A 21,863-nucleotide genomic window follows, 5' to 3' on the forward strand; every position below is an offset into this window, starting at 1 on the left:
CCCTGCTACAGTCCCGGATCTCTCCACTCCAACTGAAAGAACTTATTTGGGCGCCACATCACCCACTAAGAAACACACCCTTCATAGCCACCCTGGGGAATCAAATCTGGCAAAGAGCGAAATCACTAAGATACCTAACACACCTGTACTCCCCAGAAATACCAATGATCTGGGACCTGTGCAAATCAGACTCGGACTTGTTACACCTCAGGGTCTGGGAGAAGAAAGGGGTTTACACATGGGGAGACCTATACGAAGGAGGCACCTTCAAAGAGTTCTACTCACTACAGAACACAGATGGAATACCCACTGGCCAATACTTGTGGTATCGAAAGATACGCGAAATAGCAAGACATAAATGGGATAACTGGCCAGAAGAACCCGAGTCGGATCCTCTCACAACTCTATTATATAACTTAGGCGAGGGACAGAAACTGGTCTCCCAAATATACGGACACCTCAATGATAACCCCAACCCAAAGGGAGAGACTTTGAAAAGCAAATGGGAAACAGACACCGGCTGAGAAATGCCGGAAGGAGAATGGAACAGGGCGCTAGCATTTCCCAAGGCTGTGTCCAGAAACCACAGATTCCCCTTAATACAACTAAACGTCTTGCATCGTACATACCTCACCCCCACACAGGCTAATGACGTTTAACAAGAATACAAGCCCTAACTGCCCATGGTGTAAAGCAGACAGGGCAGATCTCATACATGTGTTTTGGGAATGCAACACAGTGCAATCCCTGTGGGCAAAAGTCAAACAGACGTACGAGAAGGCAGGCACCTCCAATTACAGATGGACCCCTGAAGACTGTCTTTTAGGAACATATCCCAGACCGGCCAAACTTAAGCATCAGGCGAAATTAATGGACTTACTGTGCATGGTGGCAAAAAGACATATCGCCATGTCCTGGAAAAAGCCAGCGGGGCCCAGACATAACGCTTAATGCAGAAACAAGGGCATGGGAAGATAGCGTTACCAGATCCACCGACGAGTCAAGCACCACCCTAGAAGCATGGAAGGAGATAACCAAAACTATAATCTACCCCTCAGACAATAAACCCCCATGCGCAAATAGTCTGGACTACGCAGAACTACAGGAACAAAGAAACCCACAAGGGAGGCCCCTAAACGCCTAATGGAACCGCTGAACTTAAGAACCCCCCCCTTCCCTACATCACGCCCTGCTGAAGACCCTGAAACTGGACGATGAAGACTAGATAAGGAGACAGTTAATGTTATCATGTTATTGTTTGAGAAGGTTTTTTTTTTCTACTTCTCTTCTTTTTACTTTTGTCTTAGTTACCTATTGTATAACATCAAAGATCTTGCATTAAATGGCACAGCTGACCTGCCATATGTCACTATGTTATGATAAATGCCAAGAAACAAACTTGAAACTAAATTAACTCCAGTAGGGGGAGGGAGGTTAGCATGTGCAACCTGCAGTTGGGAAGGCTTAAGGGTCGCATGCATTGGGACACTGAGGCATACAGTTTGGGTTTGAACATCAGGATTAATGAGGTGTGTGTGTATATTGGGTTCATTGAGGGATGCACCCTTTGCTCCTCCGTGGCAAAGTGCACTCCAAGGAACACCAAGTTCTTGGATGGGTGCCAGCAGAGAAGATTTTTTTGTAGTTTATGGAGAATCCCCAAGGATTGGATGACTGTACTGTTTCTGACATGGTGTGTTGGGGCCATGGAGTGTGTTGGCGCTCTCACAAGCCAATTGTCTAAATACGGATAGACATGGTGACCTTTTTTCTGCAAATGCTTGCTGCGATGGGCGCCAGACATTTGGCAAAGGTTCTTGGGGCTGACTTTAGGCCGAATGGAAGTACTCCGAACTGGTAATGGGTGTTGTGAACCACAAACCTTCGATATTTCCTGTTTTTGGGTTGGAAAGGGAAATACACATCCTGCAGGTCTAGGGAATCCATGAAGTAGTATTCCTGAATGGATCTGATCACGTGCTGTAGCGTTACCATCTGGAATTTTTGACTTTTGATGAACTTGCTAAGGCTGCGCATGTCCAGTATATGACACCACTTGCAATCTGGGTTTTTCACTACAAAGTACCTTGAGTTCACTCCTTGTCCTTTGTATTGTTTTGGCACGTTTTCTATTGCCTTTTTTATCATCATCTGTTTGACCTCTTGGAGGAGAGCCTTTAGGTTCCCCTGCAGGATTAGGATGGGTTCTATGTTGGGGGTTTGATTTGTAAATTCCAGCAGGTGGCTGTAGGTGATTGTTTGAAGAACCCATCTGTTTGTAGTTATTTGGAGCCGCAGGTGGACATAATTGGACACATTCCCCCGCCCCCACTTGCCCTGTGCCGAGGGCATAGTCACAGCAACGGCTTCCCACGTCTTCCTCTTTGAGGGTTTGTTATTTGCTTGCGCCTTTGTGTCTGGCGGAAGTCTTGTGATTTGCAATGATTTCTTGCATCCCTGGGAGTGGTACGCCCCTTTGCAGTAAGACTGACTACCTCTATATGAGGGGATGGAATTGTTTCTTCCAGAGGCCCCCTTAAAAAGGTACGCAAGTTTTTTCTCCCCTGCAAGCTGATGAGCGACCTGGCCGTGTTGGCATCTGATTTTATTTCCTTTAGTGTGTTGTCCAACTTTGGGCCAAACAGATCATCCCCCTCAAAGGGCATGTCTATTACTTTATGTTGTACGTCCGGCATGAAATCCGTACACTGCAACCAGCCCGGTCTTCTCATCACCACTCCGTTTCAGATTTGTTTAAAAGCGGTTTCGGCCAGATCCACCGCTATATCGATGTTTTGGTTGGCTGCTTCTTCACCTTCCTGCATAATTGCTGTTGCCTCTTTCTTTTTATCCTCGGGCAGATGCTTGAGAAGAGGGACATTCTGTGCCACATTTCCAGGTCGTAACGTGACATTATCGCAAGCGAGTTAGCTGCCTTTACTGCTGTTGTCCCAATTGTTATGACCTTTTTCCCGAAGGCATCTAGTTTTCGGCCTTCATTCTCTGTCGGCACGGTGCATTTTTGTGCTTGCGAATGGGCCTTCCCACTTGGAGCCGCTGACACCATAGATTTTGGCGTGGGTTGAGAAGGAACAAGTTACTTACCTGTAACTGTTGTTCTCCAGCATGGGTCTGGCATGGATTCACATGCTCATGAATATTCCCCGTCGTCAGGCTGGGAATCCTCGGTAAAGAAAAAACCAGTATCAGTTTCGTTTCTGATCTGTCTTTCGTAGTAATAACCAATCACTGGTCTCTGCGTCATACTGACCACAGCCAATGACTGCCCTCTACCTAAGCACCGCCTCTGGCAGCCATCTTCAGATTTGGAAGCACGTGAAGTGGCAGTATGACCAAGTGAAGAGCCGCAGAGGGGTAGGCGGGAGGGTTCGCATGTGAATCCATGCCAGACCCATGCTGGAGAACAACAGTTACAGGTAAGTAACTTGTTCCTTCTCAAGCATGGGGTCTGGCATGGATTCACATGCTCATGAATAAAGAATACATAGCAGTACACACATGCACAATCACGGGAGGTGGCAAAGGCTCAACATTAAGCATCACATCAACTCAACATTAAGCATCTTACCTCCTCACCAGGCTCACCTCAGGCGAACAGGTTGCGCAGCACTGCTTGGCCGACCCTGGACTCCTCCCTGGAATCCCGGTCGACGCAGTAGAATTTCGTGAAGGTGTGCGTCGACCTCCACGTAGCAGCCCTGCATATGTCCAGCAGGGGCACACCAGATAGGAACGCCGTGGTAGCTGCGATCGCTCTGGTGGAATGGGCTCTCGGACGGCCAGGCAGCGGTCGGTTTGCCAACCGGTGACAGCACATGATACAGCCGGAGAGCCATCTGGAGATGGAAGCCTTCGAGAGAGCCTTCCCCTGATTGACAGGTCCAAAGTTCACAAAGAGTTGTGACGTCTTCCGAAAACCCTTCGTGCGGTCCTTCAGAACTTCAGCGCTCTAGCTACATCCAGCGAGTGCAAAGTCCTCTCAGCCGGCGACGAAGGCGACGGGAAGAACACAGGTAACACCAAGGGTTCGTTGAGATGGAAGTCCGACGGTACCTTGGGCATGAAGGAGGGGTGCGTCCTGAGCACTACCCTCGTGTCGTGGAAAGTCAAGTACGGGCCTTGCAGGAAAGGGCCTGGATCTCTCCCACTCGTCGTGCGGAGGTGATGGCCACAAGAAAAGCTGTTTTCCACGATAGAAACTTCAACGGGGCCGAGTGCAGAGGCTCGAACGGAGGTCCCATGAGCTTGGTCAGCACCACGTTGAGCTCCCACGCCGGGGCCGGAGCCTTCACCGGCGGGAACGATCTGAACAGTCCCTTCATGAACTCTTTCACCAGACGATGAGACCACAAGGACGTCCGCCCCGTGGTTCTGGTGTATCGGGAGATCGCAGCAAGATGAATCTTGATGGACGCGTGTGCCAGACCAGCTTTGGCCAGCGTCAGCAGGTACGGCAGTACTTGGGGAGCCGTAATCCGTAGAGGGTTAATCTTCTGTGCGTGGCACCAGACAGAGAACCTCTTCCATTTGTGTCCGTAGCATTTAAGAGTCTAGGACGCCCTGGCCTTTGCAAGAACCTCTCTGCAATCGGCCGGTATGTCGTATCCTCCAAACTCTAGCGCTGCAGGAGCCAGGCCTGCAAGTTCAGCGACTTCGGGTCGTGGTGGAGGATGGCGCCTCCTTCCCTGGAGAGTAGATCCGCGTCCGCCGGCAGCTTGATCGGCGGGGACGCTGACAAGTCCAGAAGGTCCGGGAACCATATCTGCCTCGGCCACGCAGGTGCGACGAGGATCATCCTGCACCGTGACCTCTTGAGCTGGTTGACGAGCCGGATTAGCAGAGGCAAGGGAGGGAACGCGTAGAGGAACAGGCCCTCCCAGGGGAACGAGAAAGCATCGCCCATGCTCCTCGTCTGGGGAAACCTGCTGGCGAACCTCCGGCACTTGGTGTTCGTCGCCGTCGCGAACAGGTCGATCTGGGGTGTGCCCCACCGTCGGAAGAGGCGATCCACCAGATCCTGCCGTAGTTCCCACTCGTGGCACGAGCGCAGCTCCCTGCTGAGTGAGTCGGCGATGGTGTTTTTTATCCCTGCCAGATGAAACGGCACCAGAAAAATCCCTTGGGCGACGGCCCAATGCCACAGGTCCTGCGCCTCCTTGGACAACGCTGGGGACCTGGTTCCGCCCTGTTTCCTGATGTAAAACATGGTGGTGGTGTTGTCGGTGAAGATCCTCACCACCTTGCCCTTGAGGGACGGAAGGAAGGACCTGAGGGCCCAAAACACTGCACGGAGCTCCAGGACGTTGATATGCAGGGACTTCTCCGTCGGGAGCCAGAGTCCCCTTGCGTGCAGATTTTCGGTGTGCGCTCCCCACCCTTCCAGGGAGGCATCCGTGGTCACAGTCTCCTGGTGGGCTGGGGTCTGGAAGTCCATGCCCGCCGTCAGATGCGCGCGGGTGCCCCACCACCGTATCGCTCGTCGGAAACTCTCGTCGAGCTTGATCCTTTCCTCGAAGCTGCCCGTCGTCTGGATCCAGCGCGCATCCAGGAATTCTTGCAACGGGCGCATCCGGAGCCTGCACATGGGGATGAGGTAGATGCAGGAAGACATCATCCCGAGGAGGGACTTGATGGACCTCACTTTGGCCGCGTCGGCCACCAACATCCGTTGCACCTTGCCCAAGATGGTCCTGGTCCTCTCCTCCGACGGGGAGGCCAGAAGGGACACTGTGTCGAGCCTCGCTCCCAGAAACAGTGCGACTTGTGCGGGCACCAGGTGGGATTTGGCGTAGTTCACGGAGAATCCCAGGTCCGTGAGGAGTTGGACGGTCCTTGCCGTGTGGACCACGGCGAGCTCCCTCGTCTTGGCGCGGATGAGCCAGTCGTCCAGGTAGGGGTAGACGTGGATCCCCTCGCGGCGCAGCTGCGCCGCCACCGGTGCGAGGCACTTGGTGAATACCCTGGGTGCCGACCGTAGTCCGAAGGGAAGGGCTTTGAACTGGTAATGACGCCCTTGGACCACGAATCTGAGGAATTTGCGGTGCCCCTTTAGGATGGGAATGTGGAAGTAGGCATCCTCCAAATCCAACGACGATAGGAAGTCTCCTTCCTCCAGCTGACCCAGGACGTGCTGGAGGGTGACCATCCGGAACTTCTGCGCCTTGATGAACTTGTTCAGACGTCGCAGGTCCAGGATGGGGCGCCATCCTCCCGTCTTCTTCTTCACGAGGAAGTATCTCGAGTAGACTCCGGAGCCCCGAAGCCTCTTTGGGACGAGTTCGATGGCGCCCTTTCTGAGCATCGCCTTTACCTCCAGGAGAAGTTGAGGGACGTGAAGTTCTTTCCTGGCCACGGGGGGGGACGCGCGGGCACCTTCTTTGAAACTCGAGCGCGTGGCCCCGGGCCAGGGCGTCCAGCACCCAACGGTCGGTGGAGATGGACTCCCACACGCTGACGAAGCCCGCCAGCCGGCCTCCCACCGGGGTGCTTCGGTGGGGGCCCGACCCCACGGCCGGTTCAATCCTGCTTGGACGCGGCCTTGCCGCCTTGACGACGACGGCGGGGTCCGCTAGACTTGCCTCGTCCTCTGTAGGCCTCTTGCGACGACGAGCGGGCCGCTTGACGGTAGGAAGCGAAACCGCCGCCGGAACCTTTGGAGGCGCCCTTGCCTCCGCCGCTCCGAAAGGGCGTCCGTCGTTGCAGGACTCCAAGGGCCCGGGGCGTCTCAGTATCCGCCTTGATGGCCTGAAGGGAATCGTCCACTGTCTTCCCAAACAGGTTGTTCCCGTCGAAGGGCATGTCCAGGACTCTGGTCTGGACGTCCTGCCGGAAGTCCGTAGCTTTGAGCCATCCACGACGTCGAAGGCAAACACCGTTGCCCAGCTGGCGGAATCCAGTGTCGGCGATGTCCGTCGCCACGGTGATGGCGTGGTCCGAGGCCACCTCACCTTCCTGCAGGATCTCAAGGGCCTCCGCCCTCTTGTCGTCCGGCAGAAAATCCAGCAGGGGAGCCATCTTGTACCAGAGCTCCCTGTCGTAGCGGGCCACGATAGCCAAGGCGTTGGCCGCTTTAATCGTCGTCGCTGCCGACGAGATGACTCTGCGCCCCATAGTATCCAATTTCTTTCCCTCGCCGTCCGGCGGGGAAGTCGATGTGGAGGCCGCACCCCCCCCCGCTTTCTTCCTGGCTGCCGCGTAGACGACGGAGTCCGGGGTAGGCTGCGCCCGGAGGCATAGGGGGGCCGTGTCCGGGATCCGGTACTTTTTCTCGTACCGGTCTCTTCTAGCTGGCGTCGTGGAAGGGTTCTTGAGGAGGGAAAGGCCCTCATCCCAAATGTCGTCCAACAGAGGCACTGCGAGGACCGTCTTCCTCTTGGCCTCGCGCCGCTGATAAAGGAAGCCTTCCTTTTTCTTCTCCTCAGGGCAGAGTTGGAAAAGCTCGGAAGCCCTGGAGATCATGGAGTGGAAAGATCCGATCTCGTCGGGCGGAGAGGCCCTGGTGGGAGGCGACGACGGAAAATCCTCGTCGTATGCCTCGTCGTCCGTACCCGTCGCTGCCGTGTCAGTCCCCGTATCATCCCCTCGGGTGGACTTCGAGGAGGGCTGGAAGGGGCGCGACGGTTGAAAAGGAGGTGGTGGATGGATCCTTCTTTTCTTGGTAGGGGGGACACCAGAAGGTCCCGGTTCTGGATCCCCCGACGGGAGAGGTTCCTCCGTCGGTAACGGTAGCCTCGTCCTTATCTCGGAGCATAAGGACTGTATGGCCAACAAAATGGCCGCCGAGTTGTCTTGCGGCGCTGGCAGAGGGGAATCCGACGGGCGAGCAGGGGCCCCGTCGGTATCCTCGACGATGTCGTCGTCGTCACCTGCGTCGGGGTCCATTCCGACGGGCTGGCCTTCTTCCACGCCTAGGCCGTGGCTTAAGACCTCGATCAGCTCCTCTTCTGAGGTTGAGGCCGACTCTACGACGACGCCCTGCCCCCCCTTCTTCTTCCCCACGGAGGGTTTCACGGGGGTCCTATCGATGGGCACAAAGGAAGACTCCCTCCGAGGAGGCAGGGAGATTCTGGGCCCTGAGGTCGCCACCACTGGTGCAGCCACCACCGGCTGAGCCAGGGCCGCCGCGACCGTTTCGATAGAGGGCTTGGTCGGATGGATCAAGGCCTTCACCACCTTAGGTGCGCTCACCGCCTTATCCTTGAGGGAGGGGGCACTGCCACGCTCCTCCTCTGCCTTAGAGCTCGACCGGGGCCTCTCCAGGAGCTTCGCCGGGTGCTCGGCCTTCCTCTTACCCGACCCAGAGCGTTGGCTCGTGGTTGATGGTGCCGGGGAGGGTGCGCCCTGCCTGGCGCCCGTAGAGCCCGACCGTTCGGCGCTCCCGGTGCCAGCGGACTCGCGGTGCTTGGCCTTATGTTGGGCCCCCGTCGCCGGGGCGCCCTCAAAGGTCTTAGAAGACCGCTCGGATTTCTTCTTCTTCTCGCCAGACGGGCTCTTACCCTCCAGCCAGTTGGCGAGACGTTGATGGCGGTCCTTCATGGTCCGTTCCGACATGTTGCCGCAAAACGCACAGTCCTTCTCCACGTGCGTCTTGTCCTCATGAAGGCAGTAAAGGCAGAAAGAGTGTTCGTCCTCCTTGAAGACGTTCTGCAGCTGGCATCCAGGGCAGACCCTGAACAGCTTTCCGGGCGTCGAGCTTCCCTTCTCCTGGGCCATCTCCGAGACAGGGCCTGAGAAGCTTCTGGAGTCCTCCGAAGTGTAGCTCGACGAAATCTTCACCCTTGAGGGGCACAGATGAATCCGACACGGGTCCCCGTTGATCGGATGTAGGATCGGTGGAGCTTGAGGCTCTTTTGACCGAAAGAATCGAAGTTTTTTGTAAAAAGCGCGAAAAAATAGCACTAACGCTCGAGAGCAATAGCACGAGGATCCCAACACATGAACGTGCGGTAAAAATCTGAAGATGGCTGCCAGAGGCGGTGCTTAGGTAGAGGGCAGTCATTGGCTGTGGTCAGTATGACGCAGAGACCAGTGATTGGTTATTACTACGAAAGACAGATCAGAAACGAAACTGATACTGGTTTTTTCTTTACCGAGGATTCCCAGCCTGACGACGGGGAATATTCATGAGCATGTGAATCCATGCCAGACCCCATGCTGGAGAAGTGAGGCATTTAGGTGTGGATTCCAGTGCCTCAAACCTCTTTTCCCATCTGCCTTTTTACGGCAGGTTCTGTGAACAGGTGCATTAGTGTACACAAACCTATCTCCCAAACGTGGTCTAATATTGGGATGGACACCACCGAACTCTTTATCTTACCCCTGTGGTCGAAAAAAGTCAACATTCTTTCTTTTACTCTTTTGGTATTAGGCTAAATTACTGGCAGGCTTTAGAGATAGTGGCGTGAAACGCCCCCATGTCATTTGGCGGTGAAGGGTTGGCTGTTTTTCCTGTGGATCATCCACCGGGGTGTCTGTATCCAAATCAGTGTTATGGGGAAGACGCTGTCATGGTAGAGTTAGCGGCTTGTCAGTGTCTGTATCGGGAAGTTTGCCCTCCTCTTGTTCCCTGTCCCTAATAGTGGGCAAGGGCGGGAGCACAATCGCTGGCTTTGGAAGCAGTATAGGCTGTGGTGCTGTATGCTGTTTTGCGCAGTCTCCTCATTTACACTTAGCCTTCATGGTGTTGGCGGGACCTTCCAGATGACTCTGCAGGTGACGTTGCACAGATAGGGGATCTGGATCTGGCCAGTGACGCATGTCTGGACGCTGCAGGCGACATATGCGTGGACTGGTCTTGACCCCACAGAAGACCTGATCAGTGACCTAACTGGTGAGACTGGTAGACATTCCCCAGTTGGTTGGTGGGGTTGCCATGGGTATTGTTGCTGTGACTGTGTAGGTGGCAGTCTAGTCTGCAACTGCGATAGTACCTGGATGGACAGCAGGACTTGCGGGTTCAGGAGCAGTTGGGGGTGGCTGGCCCTGTTAGTGTACAGCTAGGGCCATGGCCTGACCCATGTTCAGCCACCCAAGGATGGCTGGGTGCATTAGATGTGGCCGGGCTAAGTGTGGTTGTACCCGCTCTGCCCCGGCCTGGTGTAGGAGAGCTTGGGTGGCTGTTTCCAGATTCCTCTGAGTCAGAGTTGTAAAGGGGCCGCCTGACGGGCCTCAAAGTCATAATCAGTGTTGTGCTGTGCTATAAGAAGTCTTCTGGCATCACATCCAAGTAGACCCTTGGTGAGATTGGTGAGGTGAACACTTGCACTTGTGTATCCTGCCCCGGATCAGCCCCTTGCTGATGTTTCCGGATGGGGTTCTGAGTGTGTGCCTGCATTTTGTCTGACTGTGCTGGGTGCACAGTCTTTTAGTTGTCGTGGGGCTTCGTCCCGTTGTGAGGTTTTATCCCCCCAACGTGTGTGAAGTCTTTACTCCAATACAATGAGGTCATATGCTTGGACTAGGCTTTAGCCGACTGATTACCCGTGGGCATGGCGGTTGATTTTGTGGAACCGGTGGCCGACAAATGCGTCGTTGACAAGGTTGTCATTGACGGGGCGGCATTGACAAGGTCGTAGATGGCAGATTTGTCGTAGTGTGCGGTCGACGGTTTTTCCATCGACGGGACTTTGGTCTTTGAGTGTGCCGTCAACAGGGTCGTGGACGAGGTGTTCCTGGTTGACGAGTGGCCAATGGTGTTTTGGTATATGAACATGTGGGACAAGGATTTGGCCTTTGGCTTTGCGGTCGACAAACGTATAGCCGTACGAGGGGAAAGTGCCTCTCCCCGACGACAATGGCCTTGACGGGCTCCTTGACACCTTCTCGGCCCCTAAAAGTACAAGGCTGTGATTATTTTGATGCTTCTTAGGAAGCCTCTCTTCTGATTTGGCCCTTTCTTTAGATTAAGTCCTTTCTCCCTAGGTACTGCCATGCTCTTAGTGGGCTCCGACTCTGAAGGTGGATAATGACCCTTCTGTAGCCAACCTACCAATTGCCTGTGACTATCTTAAGGTTTTGGCGCTAAAACACCCTACAAATCTCACAATCTCCAGGTGAATGATTGGGGTATAGGTAATAAATGCACTCACGCCTGTCGCATTCAAAAACATTCTTGAGACCACAGTTATAGCAGGCCTTTAAAGACTTCTTTCCTTTGTCTTTTTCCATTTTCATCTGAGAAGCTTTTAATTCTCAAAAGTTGAATTTTGATTGAATAATCTTTTCTCTTGAGGAGAAGGAACTTGAGGACTCCTTCCAGCTTGACACGCAGTAAGAATCTGAGGAAGGGCTGGGGAGGAGGAGCTTACTACTTGAGGTCCCATTGGATGGGACTAAAACACCCATAATGAGGCTGACAGCATACAAAATGTGCCTAAACTTTTGTTTAGCAGTAATATCCTAGAAGTAACCGAGGATTCCCAGCTTGACGCAAGGGAATATTTACAAATCTACAAAATATCCAATGCTGGAGAAGTTGAAAAACATTTTACTGGGCAAATTCTATATTGTGTGAAAATTGTTTTTTTTTTTAGAATGATTCATGTCAAACTTTTAATTTTGCAAATTTCCTGATTTAGGCCAAAAAGATCAGGGTTCTAAAAAATGTATTAAAGCACACCCCCACACAAACACACCCAAACCCTCTGCTCCTGCTATATATAGCTATATGATTTTTTTTTATGAAACAGTCTGGTGGAAGAAGGAAGCAACACCCACATTCCATTACCTGATTTGTCTATTTAACCCAGTTGCACTCCCTCCTGGAGCTTGCCTTTTACAATAAAGCATACAGATGTTTATTGGATTGCACTCCTGGTGAAGTTATTCATAGTAAGCGGAGAGAGGGATTTGCAGTGGAACCAATACTCTAAATGTTGGGCCAAACAGTTGCTAAATATCAAAAATGTGGAAATGTGGTTCTAATTGGGATGCATGTTTTATGAATCAAGGATGAACAATGAAAAGAAGAAAAAAAAGTGTGAAAATAGAAAACTGGAGCAAGGAAAAAACCATACATTGTGTTCAGATGGGTTAGGCCAGTCCACTGAAGGGAAAGCACATGCCCGTTCTTTCCATGCTAGTCCATAGAAGGTTTTCAAAGTTTTTGTAGTGGAGCTGCTTACATATAACATGACCACAACCCCTCATTTCAAACAATGAGGTGCCCTTCGGAACTTTCTGTACTTAAAGAAACAAAGTCATGTGTACAACCAAAATTAGTTGGCAAAAGGCCCCAAACCAGACCTCTTTCGGGAACAGAAAAGAAAGAGGTTGTGCTGAGGTGTTAAATATCTAACTACATATTTAAGCTCAATGCAAGGATGAATGGAATATGGATCCTTTCAGCTGACTTTTACAGGAGTGGGTCTCAGTTGTGACAAGAACTCTGCAGTCCAGGTGATGGGCAAACACACAAACAGAAAGAGGAGGACATCCTGAGTGATGCAGAGAGCGAGGGCTTCACCCGAAACAGCCCAGTCAGTGAAGATAGAGAGAGGCAGGAAGTAAAGATAAAGTTCCTGAGCGATGGGCAGCTCGTGGTTGGCACCTACCATCGGCTTCAGCTCTCTTCCTTCGGCTCCGCTGCCCCGGCTGTCTTTCATAGTTTTTCTGCTGTTCTCAACATATTCCTGTGAAAGACAATACAACAATTTATTAGCTTTTTTATTTTACAAATGTAGCTTTCCCTTCACCATCCCCACTAACCAGCATCACATGTGTTGGCATCTTACAAGATGCACAGGTTATAAAAATCATCAGGATATGCACATTTGTAAGGGAGAGGCTGAGCTTGCTAGACGATTGCCTACATGGCCTCTGCATACATGATTGTGTTCCTGTGGTTGCTATTGCTCGGCTATCTCAGAGCAGAAATTTCACCCCCACCAGACCCTCCAACTGGACTGTAGAGCTATGGTCAATGTAGTGAGAATGGAAAGCAAATGTAGCTCGGCCAGTTGATCGGTGCTGGGATTGAATACCTATGGCTCGGGAATAGAGGTAGGCTATTCATTGCCAGCTTCTTCCAATTCTCACAGTGTCAAAACTTTGCTTTCGCTCCCTCAAAAGTCTTTACTTCTGGAAGGGCTAGTTCTCCTGTCGACCCCGCAGGAGTCACATCAGTGTTTCCAGACCACCCACAAAAAGTTCTTTAATCGGTGTCTGCCTGTTCCCCCACCACCTGAGATGTGCTGGAAACTCCTGTACAAACTGTCTCACTTGATCAGCAGTCTTGCATAAAGCTCATATTTAGGAGGACCAAGAATATCTTATTTAGGACGACCTCCAGTAGGGAACCCTTGGGGTTTTAGGCCCGCTGCTCTCGTCCCTTGGTCCGTTGCTCTGCTCCAGTGTGTGTGCCTTTGTCCCGGAGGTTCTGCTTGTATTCATGTTCTGCCTTGCTTGTGTGTTGCCTTTTATTTGTGTGAGGAGAACTAACTGGTATCAGGTTTATGCATTTAGTGTAAAGTGCCTGACCCGATTAACGGGACAAGTCCAGTACAACGTGAGATGTACACAATGTTACTCTCAGTCACCTTCTTTTTTGCCCAGTGTTTGTGTAAAAAAAAAAAAAGGGGGGTTGGGCGAAGACCCCCCCCACACTGGTCGACCCCCAGGTTCGGGATCATCTCAAAGTCAATGCAGACTCAGAAGGATGCACATCACTTACTCTTCTTGACCTCTCAGCAGCGTTTGACACTGTTACCCACATGATCCTCCTTGATAGATTACTCTCTAGGAATCCGAGATTCAGCATTCAACTGATCGCTTCATTCCTCACCAACAGACAGCAAATCACCCAGCTTCCTCCTTTCCTCTCCACTGCCCAGCAAGTGAGCACTGGAGTATCTCAAGGTGCCTGCCTCTCACCCCTTCTCTTCAACCTTTACATGACTCTCCCCCAACACTCAGGCTCGTCCGCTCTCACAACCTCACCTGCTATAAGTACACCAATAACTAAAATCATCCTGGGAATTTCCAAATCGACCTCCCATCCTCGCCCTGACCTAGCAGCATGTCTCTCAGACATTAACCTCTGGGTGACTTATAACCATCTCCTTCCGAATCCAGGGAAAACGGAGATCATGGTGTGTGGCAAAACAGCTCTATTCCTGCAACAGTCTACCTGGCGACCCTCAATCGTCCTTCCGCCCCCATCCCACCTCCACCACTGTCAAAAACCTTGGCTGCACAATGGACTCTAACCCAACTGTCACACCACATTAACAATATCCAAATCCTGTCACTTCCACCGTAGGCTTCTCAAACACATCTTCCCTTACCTCACCTACCCCAACAGACTGGCTGAAATTATGTCAATTGTCATGTCCAGACTGAACTACGCAAACTCCCTTTACCTGGGTGCACCGGCCTACCAACTAAAACTCCAAAACCCAGCTGCCAGATTGCTCCTTGGACTGGGACGAAGGGATCACATCTAATCTGGTCTACGCACCCTGCAATGGCTACCAATTGGACGAAGGGCATCACTCACCAAGCAGTGCACAAACCCGGCCCCAAATACCTGCAAGAAAAGATTATGCCTTACCTCCCAACTCTCACCCTACGGTGAAGCACAGCCCTTCTCCTAGTGGTTCCTGCCTCCAATTCAGCCAGGATTGGACAGTCCACCTACTAAACCCTGGCGCCAACATTGTGGAACTCAGTGCCTCCCCGCATTCGACACAGGCAAGACTACACAGCTTTCTGGAAAACATTCAAAACCTGGTTTACCACCTACCACCCATGATCAACAAATGGCTTCGAACCCCATCATTACGGCCAGGTAATAACAAACGGGACACGGAAGCTGGCTCCAGTGATCAATTAAATTAAATACTATGAACCTGCTGACCCCCCTACATTATTCGGCAATGAACACCTAGTCGCTCTCATGCACCAACACATTTGACTGTTACCCTAAACCAGAATATAAATTAATGTCCAGGTCTCCAAACCGGAGGCATAGTAGCATGTTCTCACGCTATGACTGGGCTCTTGCTTAATTCATTGTCTCCCACCACTACGTCCTAAGACCAGGAGATCTTTACCTCCTTTATCTGGAAACTAATGCCCAGGACTCCATATCAGAGTCCTAGTAACACTTCGGTTTATGCCATGACTGGGCTTGATCATTGTCTTCCTCCAGGTATGCACTGCTTTCTCAAACTAGGGGATGTTTATCTTTGTTAATCTTTACTTGTGCGGAACTACAAACCCAGGGCCTAGTAGCACTTAAGTTCAAACAAGAGGATTGGGCCTGTTCATCTCATCCACCAGCTATGCAATGTGCTCTCTGATCGGGTGATGCTTACCCTGATCTGTCTGGAAATTAATGCCCTGAACTCAGTTAACTGGGACCTAGTATCACTTATGTTCTGAAGCTTTGATTGTGCTTGCTCTTTTTTCCAAATTTACACTATGCTCTCCTATCAGATGAGACTTCTAGCACACTCTGCTCTCGCAAGGGACAATGGTACAGTAATTTCATAATTCAGCCCATAAACTAGGATGGGAATACCCAACCTCTCGCTGTAAACAAATACCTGGGACCCACAAAAATTGGGCCCTTAGCACTTATGCTCTAGCATTAGAAATGGACCGACTTTGCTACACCTTCAAGGGAATACACTCAATCCAGGAGAGGAATCTGTCGAGGCAAGCTCCTGAAAGTGACTATAATGCGTGGTTGCATGTTATCAATACCAAACTACACACTAGACCTGGAACACCCAAACCTCTGCTGCACGTAATAATGTCCGTCAGACACAGCACCAACCACAAGGCCTGATCGGATACTGGACCTTTGGATTCACGGAGTACCAGTTATCACATCTAGGATGTACTCTTAAATCCGATAGAACATATCTGGATGTAACTGCACACTGATAAGGTGTTATCCAAAAGACACAGTGATGACCATAGACCTGCAATATTTTAGCCCAGATAAAAAGGTCTGGAATCAGGCAACTCAATACCGACGACACTGTCAAGCAGGGAAAGCAATGCCCATGCTTGGTAAACCTGAACAGACTCCACACCAGACAGAGAATGTCTCTCAGAGAAATAAAGCTTTGAAACTCTAAAATGGGGAGATACAGTCACTCCAGCAGGCGCCTTAAGGTAATCAGGAACAAGTGACAGACACAGACATGCACACATCAATTTGCTAATTCTCTCCTCTGCACCAACAAACAGTAGAATGCAGCTATCCCCCACGAAAGATCTGCCTAGCTGCACACATTCTACTGATCTCACACAATCACCACACCACGCCTAGCATTAGAATGCAGCTACACATCACATAAAATCGCCCTGGCTGCACACATACGGAGTGCAACCATGCACTATTTACTACCCTACACTCTCCACTGACCGGGACTACGTTCCCAGAGGGCGTTCATCACACAGCGTTTGGAGATCACACAAATGGTAAAAAAAGCACTATACAAATGCCCCATAACATAGCATGAAGTATATACCCCAAGATAGGGCAGAAAAAGTGCGCTCGCCACTAGCCATTGGCTAGTGATGACTCTTGGCCAGTAAGAAATAATGTGCTGTATGCGTAGAATTGAGGTGGCAAGTGAATTTATGGCTGGCTGGCGGCTTGTAAATGGACATTTTTACCCATGCTCCATGATGGTCTTCCCAGGGCACAGCTCCAGTTAGCTATATATGGATCAATTTCATATTAGTTTTAGGCATATGTAGAGGTATTTGGTATGCATTGTTCACCGAGATGCAGACCATTTTGCAATCTATTAATTCCAAGTATTTCCCAGTTACAAACTTCATAGTCAAATATTTCACTTACCTGGAATCCTGGACATTCAGAAATTGCAGAGGAGAGGGACCAGTGTGATTGCCACTAACATGATAAATGCTCATATTGTAGTGCACAACACTGCAAATACCCCAATTTTTCATACTTGCACGTTATGAATGTACTAACTCAGAGGCCACCTACCATAAGAATTTTATCCATGTAGAATTCTTTACCAGGGCTGCCATCGTTATACTTTGTGTCAATGGCGAAGCACAGGAAGAGAACGTCCACAACCATCTCATAGATGGACAGGAAACAGTGGGCGACCAGGAAGGCGAAAAGGCAGACTATGATTAGCGGCAGTACCCAAACTGTGTAGTCCCGCTGGTAATTCAACAGCATAACCCCTGCTAATCCAGTGCTGCATACAATTAGAATCTGAAGTGAGAAAAAGAGGGAGAATAGTTGGGCATTACTTGTTTTATAACCACCAGAATGTCATTTATTGAAAGAAGATGGGAAAAATATGTCAATCATAGTTGTTAAAGGGAACAGAAGACACTTTCCTTAAATAGCGAATGTTCTTGTTTCAATTTCCTCACTTTCCAAACCCTCATTTCAACCATCAACCCTACCCAGTTATGTCATTAGCATTCTTCTCAAATATCCTTAAGCGGATGTTTCTCAATTGACTAACCAGCATTCTGCCCTGTAACAATTTCCCCAAAATGATCACCCACATATCCATCTATATTCTGACAAGACCGGAGGAGAGCATTATGCTTAACTCCTTTATTGCCACTTCCCATAGCAGCCAATTTTAAAACGTTCGATTTCAATAAACTTTCTTTCCGTTTTGAGAAAAACAAGAAAAAATAGAAAAGTAAACAGTCCACAAGACTACCAAATACTGGGACTACCAATCCCCACAAGTCCCCAGAGTTCCTGTAGTTTTGACCTCAGCTTCTACACCAATCTGCGACCAGCACTGTCCATGCCTCACTTCCTGCCCGAACTTCTTCCGCTTTCTTTGCTGCTTCCCAAAAAGATAAGTCACCTTAATTTGTCCTCAGCGTGTGCGAGTGGTTGACAGTCATTGGCAAGGCCAGTGCAAAGTCTCAGATGTTACGTGATTGAGCACAGCGTGGATAGAGTGCATAACAAAAAAAATATATTTAAAAAAACAAGAGTACCTTTTGTGGTGGATTACGAAGAGGCTTAGCCCTTTGCAGCGGGTCGTGCGCAAATCCTAGATTGGTTGTGGAAGCGGGGAGAACACCGGGACCACGAGTCATCTAGCTCGCACCGGGTGACGGTGCTCCTCTGCGTTGTGCCTGTGTATTCCGAGAGAAAGGAGGACCTTTCCAGCTACATAGTGGCGTAGAGGAAAGCACCCTCTGTGTAGCTGTCAGCGCATGTAACGCGCATCTTTGCGCATGCGCAATTTGCTTTTTCAGAGCAAATTCGGCGCACAAGCATTTGGAAAGAGCTTTCCAGTCAACAGAGCCTTCAGATCAAGGGGAATTTCTGCGCAGAGCCTCTCGCCTTTACTGCGCTCTGCGAGGCATTGGCAATATAGTCACCCAAAAAAATTAAAATAAAAACAAAAAAATAAATAAATGGAGACAAGGAACACTTAGGGACACCCCTCCTCATACAGAGATGGAGGAGAGCAGCACTCTGGAGTACAGCTAGGAGGAGTGGAATGGAGACAAGGATCTGTCTCTCCGTTTTAAGAGGGTCCTGGAGGATTCGCTGGTGGTAGCAGTATCCCAAGGGGTGAGACCCATCCAGGAGCGCCTAGATGTTCTAGAATCCATCATACAAACGACAGTCCCTAAGAGGGCACTTCTCAAGGCACGCTTAAAAAGATGGGAGTCTGCGCATGAGGGGGTGGAAAAGACCCAGAAAAGCCCCCACTCTTCTATACCCAGACCCACCCCCCCGCCCTCCCGGGTCACTCGTCAGGGGTTCAGTTGAAGCCCTGGGAGGTAGCCAGCCCCTTTGACAAGGTGAAGGCAGCTTTTTTGGGGACACCGGTGGTGCCGAACCACAGACCCCTTAACCCAGACCCCTTACCCAAGGGGTGTTAAATACAGGGGCAGCCGAAGAAGGCAGAGTATCCTCGCAGAAGGAGGATGAAGAGGTCGAGGAAGGCCTCGGAGGACAAAGTGGACAATGATCACAGGACACCACGTGATACGGAGGAGGTGGAAGATATTGAGGACCTGTTTGACCTGGACAGTATAAGACATCCAAGGTCCTCGGAGTGGCTGCCCTCCCCCAGGGTAGCACAGTTTATGTTCCAGTAAATTTGCAAGCCCCTGGAGAGGGCGGCACGCTTCCGCATGAGAGCAGAGTGTCCGAGGCCAGATCTTCGGAGTAAAGTCATGGAGACAAAATGGTCTCTTTCGTGACCAAGGCTTTCGAAGGATGTCAGAAGAGGGGTAGGCCGCGCCTGGAAGTCCTGCCAGGATAAGGTGCTAGATATGGCAGGTCCCCTTGCGAAGATCATGGACTTAGCCGAAAGATCCAGGGACACTGTGGAACCGGTGGATCCACTTACGCTGGCCAGCTGGGTGCAGAGAGCGGTCTGCTTTCTGGGGAATGCCAGTTGCACTCTTTCAGCGCAGAGGCGGCAGAGCCTGTTGCTGAAGATCGACGGCAAGTTGGGGGACCACCCCAATTACAAGGCAGGGCAAGCAGCAAACGGGTTGTTTGGCGAAGCGTTTGTCAAGGAGATGTCACGTTTTGTGGGGACCTGTACAGCACTTGAAAAGGTGCAGACATCCATTCGTACGTTTTTCCCGGGGCGAGTTTTCGCTCGGACCGGTCGCCACAGAGGCTGCGCGGACGGTTACACCTTCACAAGACGGCCTCAAGGACCCAGGATGCAATATTTGGAGAGCAGGCAGCAGGATGCTTTCTTCCCCACGAGGGGGAGAGGCTTACGTGGAAGAAGAGGCAGAGGAAACCTCCGGCAGCATATCCATTCCAGCGGTAAGTGCGCAGAGTGAAAGTAACCCAATGTGGGGGGGGGCGCACAGCATTGTATATAGACAGGCGGCGCGCAATATCAGGTGATGTCTGGGTTTTACAAGCAGTAGTGGGGCTAAGATTGGAGTTTAAGAGTACACCACATCAGGCCCGGGTCCCAAGCGGTATGAGAATGTCAAGAGGAGGAGCTACTCCTCGAGAGGGAGATTCTAGCATTAGCAGAGAAGGGGGCCATAGAGAAGTGCCCGAGAGTGCCAGGTTTTACAGCAATATGTTCCTGGTTCAGAGGAAAGGGAAGTCGAGACCGGTTATCAACTTAAAGGAGTTCAACGGGTGGCTGGTTTACAGGCATTTCAAGATGGAGGGTGTCCATCTTCTCAGAGATCTCCTACGCAAGGGAGACTGGCTGGTGAGGCTAGACTTGAAAGATGACTATCTTACCATACCAGTAGAGCAGGGGTTTAGAGATGATCTCAGATTCTTCTGAAGGAAGCGAAGCTGGCATTTCACATGCCTTGCTTTTCGACTAGCATCGGCCCCCTGGGCTTTCATAAAGGTGATGAGTCCTGTAGCAGAAGCCATCAGAAGCAGAGGTATCAGGATTATTATATACTTAGAAGATATCTTGATACTAGCCCAAAGCAAGTGGGTCTTGAAGGACCATGTTCTGTGGGTGAACAATCTGCTGTCTTCCCTCTGGTTTTTGATCAATTTGGAAGAAAAAAAAAAAAAAAGGTCGATCCGATGCAGCGAATGGAGTTTCTGGGGTTTGTTCTAGACACCAGGAAAGCCACCTTAGAGCTGCCCCAACAAAAGATATAGTATAAAGAAGGAGTTGAGGATAGCAATGGGGAAGTCGCTCATTTTGTTACAGAGTCTGGCTCGCACAGTAGGGCTCCTTGCAGCATCGAGTCAAGCGATCTTTTTGGGGCCTCTGCATTATAGAGCGTTTCAGAGGTTGAAGATCAAACATCTGCAAGGGGGAGTGAGGTATCACTAGCTGGTTCCTCTGGACAAGGAAGGGAGAATAGAGTTACAGTGGTGGCTTCAGAATATCAAGGCCTGGAATGGCAGAGCCATCTTCGGTGACGTGCCTGAAATGGTCAGTCGGATGCAAGCAGGGGAGGTTGGGGCGCCAGGTGTGGTCAGCTGCAGACAGGAGGACGATGGTCGGAAGAGGAGTGAAGGTTGCATATAAATTGCATAGAGCGGCTAGCAGGTTCGTTTGCAGTGCGAGCGTTCGCAAAAGACAGAATTGTTGCATTCTTCTGAGAATGGACAATATATCAGCGGCACGTTACATAAACAAGTTAGGGAGGAACAAGGTCAAGAATGCTGGCAGAGAGACTGCGCATGCGTGAGCCGCGCATGAGGTACTAATTGCATCGGCTCCCGGTCTCCAAAAGCATCGTAGCAGTGGTGGACCCATCCAGGCAACAACTGCTGCAACCTGGGGCACAATCGTACCTGGGAGCACGAGAAACGTCCATGTGTCCGCCAGCGCGAGACTCGCCGCCATTGCTGGGCAGTTGAGAGCGGCTGCTCCGCCCCTCCCCCCAGGCTACTGTGGTCTTTGAGGCCCCGGGGAGCGGTGAACCAGGGACATCTGACGACGGCATCGCACGACACCTCCAGACTACCGCCCGGGGCCCCGCCCCCTGCTGTACTCCTAGCACTGAGACTGACGAGTACCCGAACCGCGGACACGGCCGCTGCCGACGTCCCGCGCATGCGGCTGCCGTGACCCCCGTCCCCTGGGGAAAAACCGCTTCGTTCACGCGGCGGCTGGACACCTGCAGCGCACTGGGCATCTGGACGCTGACAGCGAGGGACACCTACGCTGCGCTGCCTGATCCGGCAGCACAAACGGGGGGGAAAAAACACGCACCACGGAGCTGGAACCTCTCCGCCCTCCCCCCATCAGCGAGACTGCAGCACCTGGGGTTGAGCTGTGACACGAAAACAGGCAACGCGGTGCCGCGCTCCCCCAACGGCACCAACAAGGTACGTGCAACCTCCTCCCAAGCCTGCGAACGACGGGACAGCGACCCGCACTAAGGAGGCGGCACACCCTTTT

At 51.3% G+C, this 21,863-nt stretch overlaps 1 protein-coding gene across 2 annotated transcripts in view; it reads right to left on the minus strand.

Moving 5' to 3' along the window:
* Positions 1–21,863, minus strand: part of SLC44A1 (solute carrier family 44 member 1) — an 889,643-nt gene that overhangs the window by 13,916 nt on the left and 853,864 nt on the right. Inside the window, exons 14-15 of one of the 2 annotated variants that reach the window (XM_069630839.1) lie at positions 16,991–17,227; positions 12,573–12,650 (exon numbers count right to left, since the gene is read on the minus strand). In XM_069630839.1, the coding sequence (XP_069486940.1) occupies positions 12,573–12,650; positions 16,991–17,227 (315 nt within the window). Of the gene's footprint in view, positions 1–12,347; positions 12,651–16,990; positions 17,228–21,863 lie in introns of those variants that run through there. The other variant, XM_069630838.1, reaches the window with a different exon arrangement.

This window comes from Ambystoma mexicanum, chromosome 6q (genome assembly GCF_040938575.1).
Source record: "Ambystoma mexicanum isolate Mex_15411 chromosome 6q, UKY_AmexF1_1, whole genome shotgun sequence".
NCBI lineage: Eukaryota > Metazoa > Chordata > Amphibia > Caudata > Ambystomatidae > Ambystoma > Ambystoma mexicanum.